The sequence below is a fragment of the Thunnus maccoyii genome, chromosome 3, assembly GCF_910596095.1.
Source record: "Thunnus maccoyii chromosome 3, fThuMac1.1, whole genome shotgun sequence".
Lineage (NCBI taxonomy): Eukaryota > Metazoa > Chordata > Actinopteri > Scombriformes > Scombridae > Thunnus > Thunnus maccoyii.
This window is the reverse complement of record NC_056535.1, coordinates 11,497,869-11,520,155: the sequence shown is the minus strand read 5'-3', so window position 1 is coordinate 11,520,155 and position 22,287 is coordinate 11,497,869. Positions and strand designations below refer to the sequence as shown.

Below are 22,287 nucleotides of genomic sequence, written 5' to 3'. Positions count from 1 at the left end.
CACAATCAACCAACTCTTGCCATTATTCGCACCGGCCTCCCTTATTGATTTTGTGGAAGATGTGCCTCAGATGACAGACAAACTCTGCTTCCATGCTGGTGAGCCTGTTTGATAAATAACATGCCCACTGGTAGGTATAGAATATATCTGAAATTAGATGCAAAAGGCTGATAAATCTGGCCCAGGGTCTTTCAGGAGAGGGTTTTTATAGCAGAATGACACTGCACATACTGTAAATCCAGAGTCAGAGCAATTGGAATTCATAAATTGTGTCCAAGTTATCACTAGGCAGAGCTGCAGATTCATCAAGCTAACCTTTTCTGTGATTAATAGACTTGATGCAACTCTCTTCTATTACTAAAAGCCCTTCAGTTCATTCAACACTGGCTAACAACGTCTGACAGTTTTACAGGCTATAGCAGCCACAGCCATCAAACAAAAGAAGCAGTTACTAGTGTAGGCTTTCACACTTCTGAACAGTATGGTAAAGAGTTTGTGAAAAGTTGTTTGATCCAGCCAGACCATCTCTGAGAAACAATATGTCCTGTATCTATAAGATGTTATGGATCATTCCTGAAAACGCTGCCTCTCATAATGGGTGGATGATTACTATCATTATTCAGTCAAGCTGGCTGTGCTGACAAGAAGTGGGAGGCATGTGAGTTAGTCAAATAAGCCAGGAAAGTCATACTGGGTCCATGATGAGAATAAGAAAGTAATGAAGATAAATATACTATATTATTGTGCAAAGATTATGAGAATTTTCATTACCTTGTCCCTTCTTCACTGAATGTACAAACACATTTATACACAGAGCATTAGGTATATATATTACCAAGGTAATATAACAACAACAAACAGTCCACTAAACTGTTGATAAACTGATATAACAATAAAAACTGAAAATTGCTGGATATCCTGGAATTAACAATTAGCCAATGGACTCAGATCACTTTTTTCTATGTATTTTTATACATCTTTTATACATCTTTTATACATCCCCCTGTTCACCCAATTTGAAATGGAAAATTTCCCGTGCACTGCAGTCGTTGTCACTGCTGAACTCCCACTGTCGCCCCAGGGAGTATACAGCCAGTCATATGTCAAGGTCAACACACATGGAGTCATAAGCTTCTTCCTGTCACCCACCAGGGAGGAGCTTCACAGGGAGACTGTAACACTCATAGAGACAGAGATCTCACCCTCCTCTGCAAAGGTACCCAAGCCAACCAGTAGGACTCACAAGTACAGCAACAAATACGTGATCCCTCACCATCTTCCCACTGATCAACACTGCCAGTTAAGTCAGAGGCAGCACTGTTGGAGATTAAACCCTGGACTCTGTGACCATGGTGAAGTGTTATTACTGAACTCACCCAAAAGCCACAGTTTTTTGTCTATAGACTTCTAGATACAAAAAGTCCATAGACAAACACCAATGTAGAAATGCAATAAATGCACAGAGATAGAAATAAAAAAGAAAGTTTCTGTAGATGAAAAACTAGCTAAAATACAGATAAACTTGAACAATCATTTTTACAGCTGTAGTAAAATATATAGTATCTAATATGAAGATGTAATTTCTAGCTGCAAGTATTCCCTCTTTCACTCTATCATTTGTCTTACTTGATGGTATGGTCCCAGATCTTGACAGTCCAGTCTGAACTGCAAGAGATGAAAACCTTCGGGTGGAAGTGGTTCCACTTTACTGCATCAACTGCCATGCTGTGGGCATCATAGGTCTCCAGGAACTGGCTAGAGTAAGTCTTGGAGCACTAGGGAATGATAGAAAAGTATTAATTTGGTCCAAAGTAGATGGTGTAAACTCAAGCTTTCTCTTAATATTTTAAAGATAGCCTTCAGTGACTCAATCAATTCATTACTTGCTTGTGGCAGCTGAATTGAACCATGTCTGAAACACTAATTGAAAGATTATTGGATTGTTTAGAAACGTATGTGTTATTCCTCATTTTTGTTGGTAAGGATATATGTGCACTGAAAAACTCTTTCAGGGTATTTCAGTGATTTAATTGCACTTCCATAAGGTTGGGGGAAAAAGGAATTGTGAACACTGTAGCAGCAGAGGCCGAGATGTCCTGACTTTTAGCCTCTTGAATGTGTCATAAATGAAGTAGCAGTCCCCAAGCAGAGATAACCCTGGTGACATCACTGGGACGTTTCTTACAGCACCACAGAAAAGAATATACAACTGTTTTCACAGGTTGAGTTGTAGTGTTGCTTATGAAAAAATGTAAAAGAATGACAAAGACATGATTTAAGGTTGTTCAACTGATTTAGTTTTCTAAGAAAATCTGAGGAGAACTTTAAAAATAAAGGATGCTTTATGTATCTAGGCACATGTAAGTTGCCATTGACAACCGGCCAGAAGCACAACATGCTTGATAGTTCCAAGACAAAGAGAGTAATAAAGTCCTCTGTGGTTCAATGTTGAATTACCCTTTAAATTTCCACAGTTTGTATTGCTGTGTTAGATTGCAGGGATAAATTAACTGGACAATCCAGGACTAAACAAGCTTTATGGCTTGTGGGGACAGCTGTTGCATTACTGAGCGCTGACAGTTGATTGCTGACCTGCAGCTACGTAGGTGAAAGATTTTTAATCAGTCCTCCTCTCCACGGGGATTGTGTGTCACTGAACCTTGAGGTGACAGACAGCATATTTCACCATACACACAATGGGGGTGTGTCTGCCTACATTAGAGCTACGTGAGTACGGTGATTTCACAGGAGTGCAGCCAAAGTGTGTGTTCTCTTACACTCAGCATGTATCTAAGCCATAGAGAGTAAACATGTTAGTCCTTTCTGCACTGTGTGTATTCCTGTCACAAAGCTCAAAAATTCTACGTTAGGAAACTTAAGGTAGTATGTGTAATTTCTGTCTGATGCAAGAACAAACTGTAACACTGATATCACTGACAACGCAAAAGTCAAGTAAACAGAAACTAATGAGCATGTCAAGTCATGAAGCACTGTTGATTTTAAGATGCAACAGAGCATCACCAAGCAAGTCTTAACTGATACACCATATACTCTTAATCATAATTAATGAAAAGAAAAAAAACACTGCTTATGCACCATGGTGTTAAGAAATCCTTATCAGAATAATATGGTTGTTTTATCTTTTTATTGTAGTAAAAGGTCACCCAATGCAATGGTTTATCTCTTTTATATGACTTTAATTGTTTTTGGGGCGACAGTGAAGTTCAGTAACACAGATGTTGGACCTACACAGACAATACTTGTTTGTAGGTTACAGCTATTGTTGCTTTTGGTCTCTTTGGTGGGTCTTCAGGGTCAATTGGTGATAATGATAAAAAGATTATACATCACTACCAGCCAGGAATGAACATAAATTCATTATTATTCCTTATTATTTTTATGGCCACGGGAGAAAGACTTCCCTCCATTACTAGGTTTACTTTTATAAAGATCAGCCAATTTCAGTGATGTGTGCATTAGCCAGTGAGCTATTTAAACACTTTTATGTAATTAAATCAATATAATGGGGGCACAGTAACTGCAAACGAATTAGACTTTTATGAGTGTCTTTGTGGCTAACAGTAACAAGAACATGAAGAAGAAAAGCATAGAGAAGGTGGGAGGCCAGCCAAAAACACCCAGCTGCCTGATGAGGACAGGGAGAGCCTCCGCTTAAGGAGACTCATTAAACGCGTAATGTCAAGACTGAGGGGCTCCCAGCGGACCACATGGACATGCACATATGGACAATCACACACGCACATGCGCACGCACACACACACACACACACACACACACACACACACAGACACAGACACAGACACAGCCACACACACACACACGCACTATTAATGGAGCACTATTAATGGAAACTTTCTAGCTTGTGTACCCTCTGGGGTGCAAGCCCAGCAGGATATCTGTAAGTGCACCACAGACAAAATGAGCTTGTATTTTTCAGGGCAGATTACTGGGAGACAGCCCCAAGATAATCCTAAAGTCATTAAGGGGTAGTACAGAGAGACAACAACAACTGAACAACATCAGCAGCATTTTTGCATCAAAAGTCATTCAAATAAACTTAACAATGCATACAATTAATCATTGTCAAAATTGCCGAGTGAGAATTAAGAGAGAGTTAAAATATGTTTAAATTTCCATATGTATATTATCTGTCGTCACTCTTCGTTATTGAGGTTTTGGAAGACTTTATTGGCATTGTCAATCAGGCCAGATGTGACCTGTCAAGCCAATTTTGCACAACAAAATCATGTCCAACATAAAGATTGATTTCAATACCAAATAGTGCAAAAGATAGTCAAAATAGAACTGAAACATCAAATTATAGTCAACAAAACAGATGAACAATACTGCTACTGAGAGGATTCAGGCAGAGGGAATGAGAAAGATACCTAATTAAGACACTTGTGTCTGAATGACTGAAAAGTTAAGTAATTTTTTGTATACTAGCTGCAGTAAATGTAGTATAGTAGTGGTGGTGTATGTAATACACAGAATACATAGAGTACTTAGTTTCAAGTATCTGCTGAAAAGACCTAAAATGTATATAATAATGTAAAATACACAAAATCTGCACTAAAAGGGAACGTTTCGTATTTTTCAACCTGGACCCGTTTTGTGTCTAAGTGACTAATGAGGACAACAATTTTTGAAATTGGTCCAGTATTGAGCGAGAGCTCTTTAGCCAGCAGCCACGAAACGGGCTGCAATGTAAGCCTTTGGGACAATAGCGCCCTGTCAATGTACATCCACTAAATGTGCTTGTTTTTACCACTGACAGGCTCAGATTATTATAAGTGTCTGACAACATTATGGAAAGGACCATACAGAGAAATAAAATGTCTTTCTTTATCTTGATCCGGTCTTTTTGTTATCGTGTCTAACCAAGTCTCGCTCTAGGAGTCTTGTTCTGAAATCTTGATCTTGTAGAAATCTACTAAATGTTCAGCCATAACAGAGTTGGAGAGAGTGCTAGGAGGAGTTTGTTGTGTTGGAGTACAGATAGCGTAGCTTAGTATTATCTAAAAGATTTTCAAAGTCATGGCTGAATATTTAACTGATTTTGACAACAACTCAAGAATGAGACTTGGTTAGACACAATAACAAACAGACAAGAGGAAGATAAAGAAAAACATTTTATTATTCTGTATTCTTTTCATAATGTTGTCAGACACTTATAATAACAATCTGAGCCTGTCAGTGGTAAAAACAAGCACTTTTAGTGGACGTACACATCGTGGCTGCCGGCTGAAGTGCTCTTGCTCGATACTGGACCAGTTTAAAAAATTGTTGTCCCCATTAATCACTCAGACACAAAATAATGGGAAAATAGGATCCAGGTTGAAAAATACCAAAACTTCCTTTTAAGGGAAACCATCGACACAGTCCTTTAACATACTTAAATTAGGTGAACAAGTTGCACACATATTTTAATGTATTATTATAGATGATTGTCCTATATTTGTCTATTGCTATATATTTGTCTATATCATATCACTGGTACTATGTCAAATTAGCTAATTAATTATCTAATTAATTAACCTTAATAATTAATTAATTAATTAATTAAATATTTCTGTTATTGCATCACAAATAATGCCGTGGTCCCCTCCCCACTGGAGATTTGACTGCTTATGTGGGTCACGTCAGCAACACACTTGATGTAATTTTAGATGTGACCTATGTCATCCAGCCAAATCTAGGACAGTGGAATACTTGATACATACCTTGTGTATTTTTCCCTCCTCAGTGCCAACTAGGAAGAGATAGTCGATCTGTTTATGGAAGTCAAACGATGTACCACATGCTGCAGACAAGAGGCATCAAGCACTTAAATTAGCCACACGTTGTTACAGACACTGGCCTGATGTACTGGACAAATGAAAATCTGAAGAGATATAACATAATATTTAAAGCGTAGCACATGCATATAGTCTTATATACATACACAAGATGACACAACACCAAGTGAGAGAGACCTTACCGATGCTGGGCTGCTGTGTACCTTCTAGTCCTTCGAAAACAGCACCATTCAGTGACAGTCTGATAATGTCTGTAAAGACCAGTTCATTCTGCAAGCATGCAAACGCACTGTGATGCAGTTGTAGATATATACACACATACGCAGTTCGTACATAAAGTATTTGATTAGCAAGCATCTTGAAAGTTGGAATGTGTATTCTGTTGAGATAAAAGCAGATGAGAGTCAAAGAGAGAATATCTTTAAATAAATATACTGTATATAGGAGTAGATTTTCTTGGCTAACCTTGACAAGTGTCCAAGACACAACTCGGCCATCAGATGACACAGAATAGAAATTGTGATTGTTGTCCATGTCATCATTCTGCCAGCGTACCTGAATGAAAAACAACAAAATACTAAATAAATCACTGAAAAGAGAAGAAAATGGTTGGTGTATGTGTTTGAGTTGTGTTATGTGTTTGATCAAAATATTATCTAACATTATCTGACAAAGAAGTTCAATTAATACGGTGTTTCCTTTATTCTCCAGCACATGAAATTATTTGTTGGGTGCAGCATTGAAGTCCACTTCCACTCAAAACTAACTGGTTTGGGATAGCTCTAAAAATGGCAAACCTACCATGAGAACACACAAATTTAGAGAAGACAGTGCAAGGGTGGAGTCGCTGGACTTGAATGAACAACATACACACACACCCTGAACTCCAATCACCCTATCTACCTCTGCATCTTCACCCTTCCTCACCTGCCAGACAGGGTCAGTGTGTTTGCCAGTCTTAGCAGTACTCTTATACACAGGCTCCAGTCCCTCCTCCTTCAAGTTGTAGACAGCCACACAGCCGTTGTAGAAACCTACCACCACCAGGTAGGAATGCTGCTCATGGATGTCGAGGCACAGGATGCTAGAATTGGTGGGGTAGATATACTCTGGGAAGGCAGAATTCTTCAATGAGTAGAAGACAAGCATGCCATGCCCCTGTTTACTGAAGTCATCTAGCCAGGAGAGGGACAAAGGATAAGGGAGAGTGGATGGAGGACACAAAAGAGATCAGGTCAAATACTACTAGAACTATGCCTTCTAGAGAGTGATAATTAAAAATCTGATTTAATTAGATAAATGATGGCATACAATCAGATATTTACATAACTGCTGACTTATGAATCCTGAATTTTCCTGTATACTTACAGGATCCCATTCCCACAGCAAAAAGGTCCTGATATTTCTGATTCCTGTTGAGGAAAGATGCATACATCGGTCATCCTCCTTTCTTGTAACAACAAAGGGGACACAATGTCACGATGAGGTATGCAATAGAGGTAGAGGTACACCATCACATTTAGTTTTAGAGTTGTTAAGCAAACATACCAGCAGAGGGCAGTGACAGACAGTCTTTTGGCTTTGTCATACTGGAACTTCCACAAAGGAAGCAGGGTGCCCTCCTGGTCCCTGAACTCATCAGAGGCATCCTCAAAGTATTTGAAATCTAAAAGTAGGGCAGAGAGGAGAGGAGAGGAGAGGAGAGGAGAGGAGAGGAGAGGAGAGGAGAGAAGAGAAGAGAAGAGAAGAGAAGAGAAGAGAAGAGAAGAGAAGAGAAGAGTGACAGTTTAAAGTATCAGTATTATTGTGGTTTATTATACTGTCACTTGACATGTTTAATAGAATGTACCTTGAGCTATGTCATCAAATGTATTCTGATTGACCATTCGTTCAAAGATCTTGGTTGCCTTGGCCACTTTGGTGATGTCGTCGCTCTATAAAGGAAACATGGCATAATTTGGGCTGGAAATACTGAAAGAACACACTGTAAACACGGCTATATTCTTAACAAATTTTCACTTCTCATCAAAATATTGTAGAATACAATACAACACTACTGTGATTATAATGGTCGAGTAATATCAAGAGTTCAAGGTAACAATTATCATTCGACAGCCATGAGCAATGGATTGTATTGTACATGTGGTGTGTTTCTAATCTATGATGCATGTCCAATCGGAAAATCAAACACATGACAGCTTGAAGCGTTACACAATGAAATTGAATGTCACAGCAAGACAATGTATACAGATCTGTTAATACTATATAGATTAATAGTTGTATATATAATAAATATACAGGACAGAGGCAGAAACCTTAATATCAGATATAAATGTACAAGGATGCATATATTAGATACGTATGTATAAATATAGTCAGGGAAGTTGGTGAGCAGGCAAATTACCTGAGTTTCCATCATCATCATCTTCTTCTTACTTCTGTCACCATCTTTCTTTGGTGGTACAGCTTTCAGCTTCTCTTTGTTTTTTTCTTGTTTCTGCAGCTCCTCCACATACGCATCATAGATCTCCCACTGTAAAGAGAAAGTGGAGTTATTACATTCAACCCATATAAGCACAAATATCCACTGATGCTCAACAGTGTAGAAACAAGTCTGGCCTAAACATTTCTTTTAAACTAGTCAGGGAATTCACAAACCTGATTAGCTGTGGCAGAGAAAATGCTGCGTGGAGGAGGTTCTGTCTGGCAACTTCTCTCCTGCAGGAAAATAAAAATGACTCAGCTGAAACTCTTGGGGCACTAGGCTATGAATATTTTATTATATGCACTTCAATATCAAAACTTCCCTTTTGTAAAAGTTAGATATCTCAGCCATTATGTAAAATACTGTATGTGTGTCATAAGACATAAGGTGCCCCTCTACTAGGTGACTGGCTGCTTCTTCCTACCCTCAGTGGGTTATTGAGGGTTTGGGAGGCCCTCTCACTGAAGTTGAACTGGTTAGTAACTTTTGGCTCCTTCTTGTCTGTTTTGGAGGCAACGCTGTCTGGTCTGTCTTCTTCCCCAGCTTCCTCCACCTCCCCTCCATCCTCTACAGGTGTAGCCTATGGAAAACCAACAGAGAGAAGTTTTGTTGTTCAGATCATGCTCTTGACCAATTGACCTTGGACAATGCAACAAACATATTTTTACCGGGGTTTCTGGTTTCTCCTCATCAGGCTCTGCTCCAGCATTGACTGTTGGAGTCTCTGGACACATCGGAAACATCAAATCATAATTTGACAAATGAGGACATCACTTATAAGCACAGTTGTTACAGTTTGGAAAAACATTCATCGTTTTATTTTGAATGCAGGGCATTTCTTGAATTTGATGGCATATGTTGTAAGTGACACCTTGTGGTACCAGCTATGCACTACACCAGAGGACAAGAACCAGTATAACAAAGACATGCTACAAAAACACACAGTGGAACTGTCACACTGTGCAGTTGTTATGAATGACATAACAATTTTGGGTTTGAATATCAAACAAAAGCATTACTGAGCTCTGTAAACACAGAATATTATCGTAACATGTTTCAGTAACTACCCTCAGGGAGACCCTCCTTGGCCCTCAGTCTTCGAGCCTCATCTGAGTCTTGATGCAGGAGACTGCCCTCCATGACAAAGTGAACAGCCATCTGATCCACAACACTGATAGGCTTGTAGGAACGTTCCTGGGAAACACAACAAGCAATGAGGTAAGGAATGGCAAGCAGAGAAACCGGTTTGTTTTGTTTGGTTGTGGTTAGGAAAGAAGAAAATGTGTATTAATTCACACGGTATCCAATAAATCTTTATAATTAGCACAGGAACATTGGTTAAAGGTAACCATTGTGTTTAAAATGTGAGGGGCTGACAGGTACACAAGACCATCTGCCTTTCTCATTCTACAATATGAATTGGCTTCAGTATGGCAGTGATGCCTGTACCTACAGCCAGTGATGTGAAGTTATAAGCTTGGTTGTAACTTCTTTACCTTGAAGCTGTAGCGGACAATGTTTTGGGGGGCATGTGGGTTGTTTGCAGTCAGGATCCTTGTGATTTCCTCTTTCAGCTCCTAGTGATATTATAGATAAAGTGGAGAGCAAAAGCATATGCTACACATTCATTTGGCAGAGGTACTGGTTGCAAAAACAGTGCCCAAAAGACAATAATGAACAATTCAAGTTGGAAAAAGGAATTAAGCAACAGCAACAAAGTCTAAGCCTCATTTAGCTGTCTTGAACTTGAGCAATGAACATCTCTGTTCTCTTACAGCCTCAGTGAGCTCCAGTTGGTCTGCAGGTTTAATGAGTGCTTTTCCATGAGACCACTCGTCCCATCCATCACCATTCTCCACACCCTCTTCATCATCCTGTCACGTTACATGGAGAAGTTTTTCATGTCTTGGTTAAATTTAAAAATCACATTATATTGTAATAGCATGTGTGTTTCTCATAGTTCTCCCATCTATAGCCAGACAGATGCCAAAATACAGAACTGTTGTCAGTTTATGGAGTTGTGTAATAGGCTTGTCGTGACTCAGACAGTACCCACCTTTTTCTTGCTTGCAGCTTTGGTTGGCTTTGCACCAGGTGCCTTCTGGACATTTGAGCCCTGTGTGAAAACAAATGACAACTAAATGGTTAGCTTGAGCATTGTGGAGAAACACTGTTTGCTTTCTTAAAGTCGACAGTACAACTTTTACTTAGCTAACATTATTCAGTTATTGAGACATAGAGCTATCACTTTGCTAACTACGTAGACATTTAGCTAACGTTACCTTTCTCACAGATGCTGCAGCGTTACTGTTTGGCCCAGGCATTGCGAAAAGAGTCAATAGTTTAGGTACTTAGCTTACCAATAGTTTAGGTATTTAACTTAAGATAATATGTTTTTTTCGACATAAAGTATTACGGAAACTTTTAAATAGTGAAAAACAAAAGAAGACTCGCTTTCCAGCAGCTGCCTGCTGCTGTATATAGGTTACCAAGACAACCAGCCGTCCAGGTTGGTCACTCAAAGAGGGTTAAGATAGTAATGAAGTCAAGATAATACCCTTCAGGTGGAGCTCACCCGTCGAGTTTCCGTCGTTTTTTAGTGAATTATATGGTATTTATATTGTATCAGTTAAGAGTCTGAAAGCTACTTGCCAGATTTAACTTTTGAAACAGGGTTTAACCCTCATAATGGGGTTCTTCCTATGTTTTTGAGTAAGGGCAACGGGGTGAACGCAGTCAATTGTGGAGTGACACAAATATACGAAAGCTTGGAAAGCAATTAATGATTATTTCAATTGCAAAATGCAGTTTTCATTCATAATTTGAAAACAAGTAAGGACTTGTCTAAATGTCTGTATCATATATTTACAGACACGGATTTGCTTCAATTCGCGTTTCAATATGATCTTCTCTGTGATTGGACAGATTTGTCATGAATATTCTATAAACCCGGAAGTGGGGCGGTGCTGCTGTTTTGCAGTGTCGAGTCACCTCTGTCAGGATGGAGGAAAACGAACTGCTACAATGCTGAATAATAACGAAGGATCCCGTCAACGGAGCATCATAAACCGGGACACTTAGACAAAAGTCGCCGTTTATCTTCACTGCTGCATCGTTTCCACTAACGCTTTGCCAAAATGATGGAAGAAATCGACAGGTTCCAAGTACCTCCAGTCAACGGAGAGACACAGCCTTTGGTAAGAAAGACAAAAACACATATGCAAATCATTTCTATTGAAGGCAACGGGTTTTTTTTTTTAATTTCGTCTGGGTGGTTCATCGTGACAGCTGTGCTACAATCAGCGTGTGAGCTGACCGACAGCAACCGACAGCTTTGGCACAAACTGAATCTATGAGATGCGTTATATTGATTATCTGCGGATAAAATAATAGCGGCTAAATCTCCCCCCACTGAATGATTACACGAACGAGGCATTTAATTATTGAATATTATATAAACTTTCATCTTACTGGATCATAGCAATTCAACTACGCACTTAACTGAAACATACATAAAATAAATCCACGTCAGTATGCGCTTGTTTACATCAGTAGCAGGCATAGCTCACAGCTTTTACATTTCGTCATTTGGTGACGTGTTATTTGGGTTATTTGGGTGTTTCGGGATGCACTGCAAGCCCAAATGGTAGCGTGAGTAGGAACCCTGTGTCCAAAGCTCATACTGCAGGCTGCAGCAATGATCACTCAGGCTCAGGCAGGCCCACTGTAACAGAATATCCTTCCTTCCATGAAATGTCATATGACAAGTTTCACATGCTAGAAAATTAGAATTGATATACTCCAATACTAGGAAGTCATCAGTGTTTTCTGTGCCTTATTCTTTATAACTTAAGGGTATATCTGTCAGTGTTTGAATGCCATTATTATACAGGCCTACTGAGCACACTGTACAAGATCTGAAATTATATGTCATGGTCACCAAAAATGAACAAATCTGCTGCTCTTATTCCCTACATTTAATGTTTTGCTAATCTTTTATTTCAGCAATGCAGTTTATCATTACCATAGACCCTCCACGCTTCAAACAAAGTAGTCTCAAACGGCTGTCCCTTTTTAAGTATTTGCCTTAGGGGAGTTTAGGCAAAAGCAGAGCTCCAAGTTTTACTGTTCATATCACACCCATGCTTCTCCAGCCATACTACCTTGGGGCTTAACTCCAGCAGAAATCACAGAAGAAAATGTGTTCTCCGGAACAGAAATTCTGCTTTATTATGCAGCAGCAATTGCCTCTCCTCCATAAAGATTTGATCAGTCTCTTCTCATGTGTCATCCAGTGAGATTTCTGTGGAGTTGTATCCAATATCAGAGATACTTGGCTTTGAGAGGCAAGTGGCTGCAGTGTGTCTGTTGTCAGCACGAAGCCTAAAACTCTTGGAAAAAAAATGCATAGTTTATTTTTTACCACTTCATGTAATTAGTCTGCTTGAGTCCAACAGCACTGTGGGTATCTTCTCGTTATCTTATCTTATTTGACACACTTAACATTTAAACCATATCTGATTATATCAGAATCGCAGTTGCTGTGGCACACATGGTTGTGCATTTTAATGCTAATAACTTCATTGTAATTCCTAAACCGCATGAATCAACTTGGCACCTGCCTCCTTGTCGGGAATCAATTTCACACGAATCACACCAGCTTTAAAGAATTTTGAGTGATATAAATTATTGACTTATAGCCTATCATCAATGAAAGCTTAAGATCAAGCTTAAGATTATGAAATATATATACTTGAAAATTAAATTTTAATTAGCAGTTAATTTTCTGAAAGAAACATTGTATCTCAACAACTACTTTTACAGAGCATCTCATTACTTAGCACATGGACGAGTGATCAGAAAATGATTGCTGCAGTCAAAATCTAATCATGACAGATTGCTTTGCAACACATTGAGACTGTAATATAGCCCAGTTGCCACTGTCACGTATAAGTATTGCTCGCAAGTGTTTTAACGGTCACCTGATGCATCCATCTTCACTGCTATTGGCCAGTGGGAGGCCATGATGTATAATCCTACCAATCACTTGGTGTCTGTGCTGTGTCAGCAACCTTGTGGCTCTTCATCATCAGAGGCAGTAAAGGAGTCGCTAACAGGAGGACAGGCTGATGAAACTGATACACAGAGAGGTCATTTCATTTATATGATGTTGTATGTGTGTGGGCCTATGAGTGAGTGTACAGTATGTGTATGTGAATGCAGGTTGAAGGTCAGGGCAACAGACTGTGTTTTTACTTTTAATACATAAAAATCTATGTGGCACCCCAAGTGCCATAGGTCATGTTTTAATCATTTGTTAGTGACTGTCAACACTCAGCACATGGTCTTACAGGCAAGTATATGCTCTTAATGTAAGTTTTAAGTGCCAGAGCATAGTACCCAAAAGTAAGGTAATGATAATAAACCATAGGGCTACAAGGACTTCATTTTAAAATCGTTTTCAGGTTTAGGAACTTTAAGTTGCATTTCTTCACACCAAACATTAGACTTTTATACTTTAAGCCGCTATATTATACATATAACGTGTTTATTGTGGGGTACCTGCTATTTGCTATCAGTAATTATGCTGTCTTATACTCAAGAAGTGTCAGGGAATTCTGTCACAAACAGCTTAATTCTCGATCCCTTTCATAATTCACAGACAGTTCTGCATAACATTTCAAAGGGATGTATTTGACAGACGATATGACCCTGTCTCATCACAGAGTCTTTCAGTGGTGGAAGGAAAGTGTGAAAAACAAGAATGAAAAAAATCCTGCGGGTAAGCCTAATGATGCCAGGGAGGGGCCTGCCACAGAACAGAAAGAGCTCATGTTTGTGCTTGTTATGGTGGGAATACCTCATCTGTTTGCTGTGCTTTGCCACTGTATTCAGTGTTGCAGCTCGCATTAATTATTCCAGCTAAGTGAATAATGCCTCATGACCAGATGAGGATGAGACTGTTGTATCCAGTAAAGGTACGCTTAGCCATTTTGGACTGCAGTCAAAGAAGAAAAACCCTCAGCCTGTCTTTCTATTTTTACCCTTTACCTTTTCAGCAGGGCTGGGCAATATCACAATATTTTTGACCAAATACCTTGGTATCGACATTGCGACAATATTGTAGGGATGACTATTGGTGCTTTCACAAAATATATACACAATGAGATTTTTGATAAAAAATCATCAGTCATACGGATGTAATGACTTATATAATGACTAATATAATGTGGATATAAAGACAATAATAGAACAGCTAGAACAGTCTGGCAAGTTAAGAAAATGACATCACTTTACTGTAATGCAGCCTTTAAAACCAGGAAAAGACAACACTTACGCTATATCACATATCAAAATATTGATATATTGCCCCGCCCTACTTCACAGTGATTACATGTGCAAATAAAATAGTGCATATCTATGCTGTTTTACAAGACTGAGTATTGGCAGCATGTTTTTAAAAGTGTTACATGAAAATCGATATGCAAAACAAGCTTCTCACTGTCCCTGCTAAATACTCATGAATTTTTCATCAGGCCCTGTGAGATTGATGAACTCATGGATTTGGCCTAAATTCCTGTAGTATTTCACAATAATACCATGAAATATATTTGATGAAATAGATTCGTGTGTATCTGTGTCTAGATCAATTTATTTAGTAATCCCCTCACGCAATCTTCAAAGACACTTCAGTGTTTTCAGTGTTTTTTATCAGTTGCCAACATGCCTACGCCTGTTATGTGACACACAACATTTTGACTATAAAATCATTTTACATGACTGAAATATTTAGACACTTCAGTACTGTACTTTACTGCAGTATACAGCTGCAGTCTGAACATAAATGGAACTTAACTGTAAGTTTTAGCTCCAGTCATTTAAGTACTTAGAGGATCCTTTAAAAATAGCAGCTTTTTCTCTGAGGAGAATATAGGGTTATTGAGAGCCGACTGCCTGGTAGCCTTCGTCCATGTGGCCTGTGGAGTCCTACAGAATGCAACAAGGGGAGGCCTGTAGGATGAACATAATGTGGAGCTCTGTCAGCAGAGCAGGCCAAGCGCAACCCAGCTCCCCTCTCTCAATCTGGGGAAACCTTGGCTCCAACAGCAACCCCCTCTGTTCTCCCACGGCCTCCTCCCCATGCCATCACTGCTCGCACATAAAAGAGACGGAGCCAGCGACATAGGAAGAACACTCAAGCCTATTGATGCCGCAAAATAGTAGTCAACAGGCAAGGGAAATCTCGCTGGGGTATTGGACACAAGCATGATATAAAGGGAGCTGATTTTCTTAGGCAACGTTTACTGTTAGCCTGGTGATAAATCACAGGCACTTACGGTGCTGAGTTGATTGTGCCCCCAGGACTGTGTTCAATTTCAGGTTGCCAAAGGGAGTATAGCACAAGTTGACTGGAATTGTATTACTAGAAAATAAGTTTGAGTCCAGGTTTATTAGCAGTGACACAACTAGGATTGTGAAGAAACAGGGACTATGGTATATACTGCACATCTCATTTTTATGGAATGAGATTATACTAAAATAAAATATCACTTATTGTTTTTGATTTACTGGTTTGAATCAAATCTAACATGCTTGGTTGTCTCTTTTCTTTTTCTAGGATCCAGCAGCATCCTCCACCTCAGAGGCAGATGCTGACACCAAGGGAGAGACTGTGGCTATGAACTACAAGCCCTCACCACTGCAAGTCCAAATAGGTATCACAACCATCACACTGAAAATCAGCATGTGACAGAATGCCAGACTTAAGATTTGATGAGATAACAGCAGCAAAAAAATGGAGAACCTTTGCACAATGTAAATCATATTAAACATAAGTGTCATTTGTCACTGCAGGCCTTCCATAGATACCACAGTGTGCAGGTTTGCTAAACTCCATCATAAGAGGTCAAAATAAGTACAAAACATTCTGTTCAACATCAGTTTATATACAGAACCAAAAGATATTCAGTAGAAGTATTGTATGACAGTTGAATTATATTCCCCAGCCTCCCAATATATCTCTTCTATCAGAGGTGTTGGAACATTTCTGAGCTGCCTCTGTTATTGTACTGCCACAACACTGTGAACGCCTTTGTTGCACTCAGTATTCCTCATTTTTATTTAGTCCTAAGGGCTCTGTTCCAAAATAGCTGGCTGAAAAATATTGCTCCTGAAGCTCACCAAAACATAAATGTTCCATCCTCCAAAACCTGTTTTGAAACTAAAATTTGAAAGATTGGCAACCCCAAATGTTTTTAACTGGAACTTCTTGAAATCCATATTTTCATGATATCTGTGAATACACTAATGTGCCAATAAAGACTAAATTTCTGTGTTGATTCGGATTTTAGCAACTACAGCCACTGGCAGCATGCAGGGTAGAAACCATATTGAAGTCATGTGATCATGACTTTAATATGGATAGTTTCCTATACTGTTTTTTGTTTAAACATATTTGATAGTCATTGACATTGATAGTCATGAAGTTGAGGTTTATTGATGCTTTTACTGATGACCTCACATCCTGTGGTTGCCCAGAGAAACAGAGGGACCTTGCCAGGAAGGGATCAGTGAAGAATGGCACTGTGGGCAGTCCTGTCAATCAACAACCTAAGAAGAATGCCAGGACAAGGTAACAGCCTAAACCGCCTGTTTGTTTCTCTGTTATGTTGACCAACTCAACTACAAATGTTACACTTTGCATTAATTAGCATCACAAGCAATATGTTTTTGTATCTTCTGCTTTCCATTCAATGCAAAACACCACAACCAACTGAAATGCAAAACATGAGGACAGCAAAGCCGCTACTGAAAGCTTTATTTACTGCTAGCCTTCTGTGGACGCCATCAGACTTTATAACACAAACAGTGCGCAACAAGGCTTCTTGGAGAAGGAGAATTTGTTGTGTTCCATGAGTGTGGATGGTGATAATGGAGTCAAAGCACTAAGCAAAAACCCAGTACAACCTCACAGTATTGACAACTGGCTCATCTGTCTAATCCCACTGCCTGCTGGATTAGTGGAAATATATGAAAGGCTACCAACTGGTCTGAACCCCGAGTCTCTGAAGCAGAAAGATAATCTGGCAACGCCTGCAGTCTGAAGGCCACAGATTTGCCCCATTTTTTTCTCTTTTTGTGGCCTTTAAGGAGAATACCATACTCAGAACAATTATCAAGTACACACCCTCCATGATTTGAAATATTCATGTAAGAATATACTATGCTACTTTGTGAAAATTATTCAAGACATTCCCACATGGGATTCAAATGGTCTTCACATGCATGAGGGATTCACAGGAAATAATGCAGCATGTAATCCAGTGATCACAGTCAGTGCTAACCTGGGTAATAAATAAACTGCATTTCCTCTGACTTGCTTCATGTTATCCTTACTCTCAAATATCTGTAGCGGCATCAGAAACCTGTTGGAGAAAGCACAAGCAGCTCTTGCAGTCCCATTTCTTAGGAGATGCACATCATAGACTACGATGTAGCTAGTATAATATAAAGCTGTTATCTGTGTTCTTTTTCAGGTTGGTGGTACCAAACAAAGGCTACTCCTCCTTGGACCAGAGCCCAGATGAGAAGCCCCTTGTAGCACTGGACACTGACAGGTATGTGCAGTTTCTTCTCATCAGCTTCTACAACGCTAAAAGATACCACAGTTAAAAGAACAAACATTTCAGAAACAGACGAGCTTGCCTAAAAGGAGGGGAAAAGCAGAAATTGGCTAACTTACTCTGTCATGATGGTACATTAATCCATCGAGCAACTTGAGAGAGTTCTTAACAGACGGGATCCTAAAAAGGGGCAAAGCTTCTACCAGGGCACAGGATTAGCGGATAGCGGGGTGAGGATTTGGACGGGGAAAAGCGGCTCAGAGGGAGCGCTTGCTTCCACGCTGTACCAGCAGGTCTGCATTTGACACAGATGAGTCCCACCCTTTGTGCCCTTTGTGCTACATGAGGGAGACTCTCCCGTGTGAAATGAGCCCTCTGGTAACCAGTCAACCTTACATCATGGATTGCATCATATCGTTCTGTGACAGGATTTCTGACTCACAGCCACACAGGACACCCATTTGTTTATTGTCCACATTTAGCTTCACGTGCACACACATTGCACAGTGCTACTCTGTTCTATGTGCGTAGGCTGCATGAAAGGCTGATTAATTATTTAGGAATCAAGAGACTGCAGCAGATCGTTTTTACAAGCTTAAATGTTAAATCTGTTTACCTTAGAAATGTCACCACTTTATGTTCACAAATGACCCTGTCTACCAAATCAAATATGACATACAACTTTTAAATAATATGAGCAATTTTACAGTGTATTACTATTGTTTCAACCCTCATCTTTTGAGGTGCTTGTATCTAACTGCTGATGTCTCCATTTTTTACAGTGACGATGACTTTGACATGTCCAGATACTCGTCATCAGGATACTCCTCAGCCGAGGTGAGATGTCTGAGGGACCAGGTATCTATACACACATTATATTGTAGTTGATACAGTGTCATTTGGTGAAACCACAAACATCACTACCTGATCACCCAATCCCATCGTCACATCGGTTCCACCAGGTACATGTGCACCCATTGCACCATTGTAATACCCAAGTTTTTATAATCACTGTCATCTGTAATGATTTAGCTATAATTTTCATCCAAAGAGGTTGTTCCTTGTTATTTTTGTCCTCTTGGAATGTTTTTTTGTTTTTCTTGCCTCATTCCATTATCACCAAAGACCCGATTGTACTCTGTTGCTTTTCTGTTTATGTAAAAACATAATTAATTAGGCTCTCACCGTGTTTTTGAACATATATGATGAATGTTTTTAGAATCAGAATTCTAGCTAATTTCATTAACAAGCTCATTCCTGGCTTTAGGATTTTGCAAAAACTTCCTGAAGCTCTGCTGATACTCTGTCTCCTCTTTTGCTTCTACAGCAGATCAACCAGGACCTGAACATCCAACTCCTGAAGGATGGGTACCGGCTTGATGAGATCCCGGATGACGAAGACTTGGATCTGATCCCCCCGAAAGCAGTCAACCCCACCTGCATGTGCTGCCAGGCTGCTCCCTCCACAGCCTGTCAAATCCAGTAGCACCACCACCCCCCCACCCCTTCAAAAAAAAAAAAAAAATCTCCTGTCTGCCACCTGCACTGAAGCCAACTTCCTACTAGAGTGGCAGTAAGAAGGAGTTGAAAAACTATCGGCTGGCACAAAAGGAAAACAAGGGTTTGTAAATGTTACAGTAAGCGATGGAAACAGGTCAAGTCTCGAGGAAAGAGTCAATGTACAGCATCTTGTGCACGTTCCTCCTATGGTAGGATCTGTGCATCTTACTTCTGCGTTGTTGGTTCAGCGGGGGCTCGACTGATGGCCTAAACATTACCTCCAAGGAAAACATGTTACTTTTGCTTCTCCTTCGCTTGAATTCCATCCCATGGTTGTGGATATTTTGGTTTACAAGGACCATGAAGGATCGTGCGACATCGCAGAAGAACAGAACCAACAAAATGGCATGACAGGAACTCAACAAAAATGGTGACAAAGTGTGATTACTGCTGCAGTACACCATTCAAGGAGTCTATTGCTCTACTGCTGGTGTAACACTGATGGTCAGATTCAATGGACAAGAAGCTTAGGAGATTGGAAGTTTCTTAGTGGCCATTGTCTTTTGTCTTCTCTCCTTTCTTTCAGCCAGTCTGCTTTGTCTTCCTGTGTATATACGTGTCAAACATGAAAATGATGTGTGTGAGTGTGTATGAGTGTGTGTCTGAAATTATGTCCAGGATAGTAGTGCTAAACCATCAAGCTGCTGATAAAACACTAGCACGTACAGTCACGACACTAAGGTAGTCAATTCCAGATTTTTTTTTTTGTAATATCTGTCTGTTACACCAAGGTTGTACTGCTTATTGTTTAATATTCGGTTAAGAGAAACTGAAAACAAATTGTTTTGCATGTTGCCTGTTAACACTGTGTTCTAATGATCAGCCTGTGCAGAAAATTTTTCCAGTTTTTATTGACCCCTAAACACATCCTTGTGCTGATGAGACATTATGTGAGGTGTGCTTTAAAAAAAAAACATAAAATTAGCAATATTTAGGTTCACCTACTGTAATGTCAGAAGATGTAGAGAAACAATTATTTAGAAATAGTGGCAGAACAGCTCATGGGGTAGTGTGTACCTCCTTTGTGTTTGTCCACATAAGCCCCAGACATGAGTGGATCACAAAGGACGTCACTACCAGTGAATGTGGTTACAGAATAGTGAATGAATATAATATAAATGGTCGTACCTGGTATGGATTCTGAAGAATGTCATTAAAGTGATTCCATATTGCCTGGATGGGAATGAAATAGGATTTTTTTCATATCAAGGGAAGTAAAACATGTTTTCATTTAAGTTTTTTTATTAAGTGTATTTGTTTTGTATGGTTATATATTTACGCATACCTAATTTGGGGCCTGTATATGTAGCACCTGACACAGCTGTGTATTGTCGAGGCTTTATACTAATGGATGTTTTCCATGATGTTGACAAGGAAGTAGTTCTTGCTGTTTTAGAAGTACTGAATTCATAAGATTTATTGGTCATGTTTACATCACTCTAAAGACATCTGTGGAGCTTCACAGACATCAATTATTTTCACACTCATGCGTGATGTATCTGCTCTGACACAAATGACAGTAGAAGATCAGTGGTGGGTTTCCCAGAAACACTTAAACAATTAGAGTTTTTTGAGAGCGATGAGAGCACATTTTGACACTTGGAAAAACAAATTTCTCTTGATTTAGCTCGTATGTGTGCACTTTACACTGTGGTGTAAGTTATTCTCTGTGTAACATTCAGATCATTCTGTTGACTCAAGTACAAAGGGATTTGTAATTAGGATGTGAAGATATTTTTGAAATACAGTGTGCATATATAATGTAGAATGTTATTTTGACGATCTTTGTAGATATATTGCAGTGTTTTGGGAAACCTTGCATTCATTCTTCAACTGTTATTCTGCTGATTTTATTAGTACATTTACAACGTTTACATTTTTATGGAAATCTATACAGAAACAACATGTTTTTGTGATTCACTGAATAGGAACAGTGTGTAATCTATGACTCCAAAAGGACCCCATTTCTTAGAGGTTTTTTATTATTTGGAAAGGTGCCAGATCAGCAAGCATATGTGCAGTCAAGAGGAGAAGACATGTTTTTGCTCTCATTAAATGAACGAATTAATGGTACTGTGTGTAGAGAGTAAACCAAACTAAAAACCTATTGGGAAAGAGAAAACACAATGTTAATTATAAATGTCAAACCGTTGTTAGCTAAGTAAACCATCCATACAAATCTGTGAATCTGTAAGAAAAAAAGCTCCTTTTTCTCATCACTAATATCCATGATACAGCCTGAATGTTTCTATAGCATTTGAGTTACAAAAGCACACAAACATAAAAAAATCTGCATTTCTTTTGCAAATGAGGTGCCATGTGTGTAGATGATAAAATTATTTGCATTATGTTGAAAAAAGACATGAGTAGGAGTACAGACGTTTGTGTAAGATAAAGTGGTCAGGACAGCTGTTTGCTGGGGAGAGAGTTGGACCAGTAGCTGTGTACAGCTAACATTTACATTTAGGGACTGACTGTGTGACTGACTATGGTGCTGGATTTTTTTTCTCTACCATATGCATCATTCTAATAGATTCACACAGTCATCTTCTATTGAGTGTACTACATCTGGCCAATGTCGTTTAGCTTCACTAACCTCTTGAGTTAAAAGTCCAAAAGTAATGCATTGTAACAAAAGATATTTATTTGCAGTTGTGTGTTTTAACTTATTTTTCAAGTATGGGAAATAATTCATATACAGACAGATGGTTTTTGTTGGTCAGATGCTTATTATGATGATTGTGAATCGGTCCCATTTAGATTTTAACAGTGTTAAAAGTTCTGTGTATAGTGCCGAAAT

At 39.2% G+C, this 22,287-nt stretch overlaps 2 protein-coding genes across 6 annotated transcripts in view; one reads left to right on the top strand and one right to left on the bottom strand.

The window, feature by feature from the left end:
* dnai1.2 (dynein, axonemal, intermediate chain 1, paralog 2) overlaps positions 1–10,776 on the bottom strand; it is a 38,358-nt gene extending 27,582 nt beyond the window's left edge. For all 5 annotated transcript variants that reach the window (XR_006093912.1, XR_006093911.1, XR_006093910.1 and 2 more), the window contains exons 1-17: positions 10,587–10,776; positions 10,361–10,420; positions 10,080–10,178; positions 9,801–9,881; positions 9,372–9,498; positions 8,973–9,028; positions 8,729–8,884; positions 8,478–8,537; positions 8,224–8,352; positions 7,669–7,753; positions 7,368–7,485; positions 7,188–7,231; positions 6,747–6,994; positions 6,285–6,374; positions 6,002–6,089; positions 5,745–5,824; positions 1,627–1,775 (exon numbers count right to left, since the gene is read on the bottom strand). Coding sequence is in view for 2 of the 5 variants with exons in the window: in XM_042403260.1 (XP_042259194.1) it covers positions 1,627–1,775; positions 5,745–5,824; positions 6,002–6,089; positions 6,285–6,374; positions 6,747–6,994; positions 7,188–7,231; positions 7,368–7,485; positions 7,669–7,753; positions 8,224–8,352; positions 8,478–8,537; positions 8,729–8,884; positions 8,973–9,028; positions 9,372–9,498; positions 9,801–9,881; positions 10,080–10,178; positions 10,361–10,420; positions 10,587–10,628 (1,712 nt within the window). In the remaining 3 variants the exon portion in view is untranslated. The remainder of the gene's footprint in view (positions 1–1,626; positions 1,776–5,744; positions 5,825–6,001; positions 6,090–6,284; positions 6,375–6,746; positions 6,995–7,187; positions 7,232–7,367; positions 7,486–7,668; positions 7,754–8,223; positions 8,353–8,477; positions 8,538–8,728; positions 8,885–8,972; positions 9,029–9,371; positions 9,499–9,800; positions 9,882–10,079; positions 10,179–10,360; positions 10,421–10,586) is intronic.
* Positions 10,777–10,952: 176 nt separating this feature from the next.
* fam219aa (family with sequence similarity 219 member Aa) lies at positions 10,953–22,277 on the top strand. Its single transcript, XM_042403295.1, has 7 exons — positions 10,953–11,136; positions 11,230–11,501; positions 15,923–16,019; positions 16,843–16,936; positions 17,841–17,921; positions 18,710–18,764; positions 19,255–22,277. Exons 2-7 carry the CDS (start codon positions 11,442–11,444, stop codon positions 19,411–19,413), a joined length of 546 nt encoding a protein of 181 aa, XP_042259229.1. The 5' UTR covers positions 10,953–11,136; positions 11,230–11,441; the 3' UTR covers positions 19,414–22,277.
* Positions 22,278–22,287: the final 10 nt, after the last annotated feature.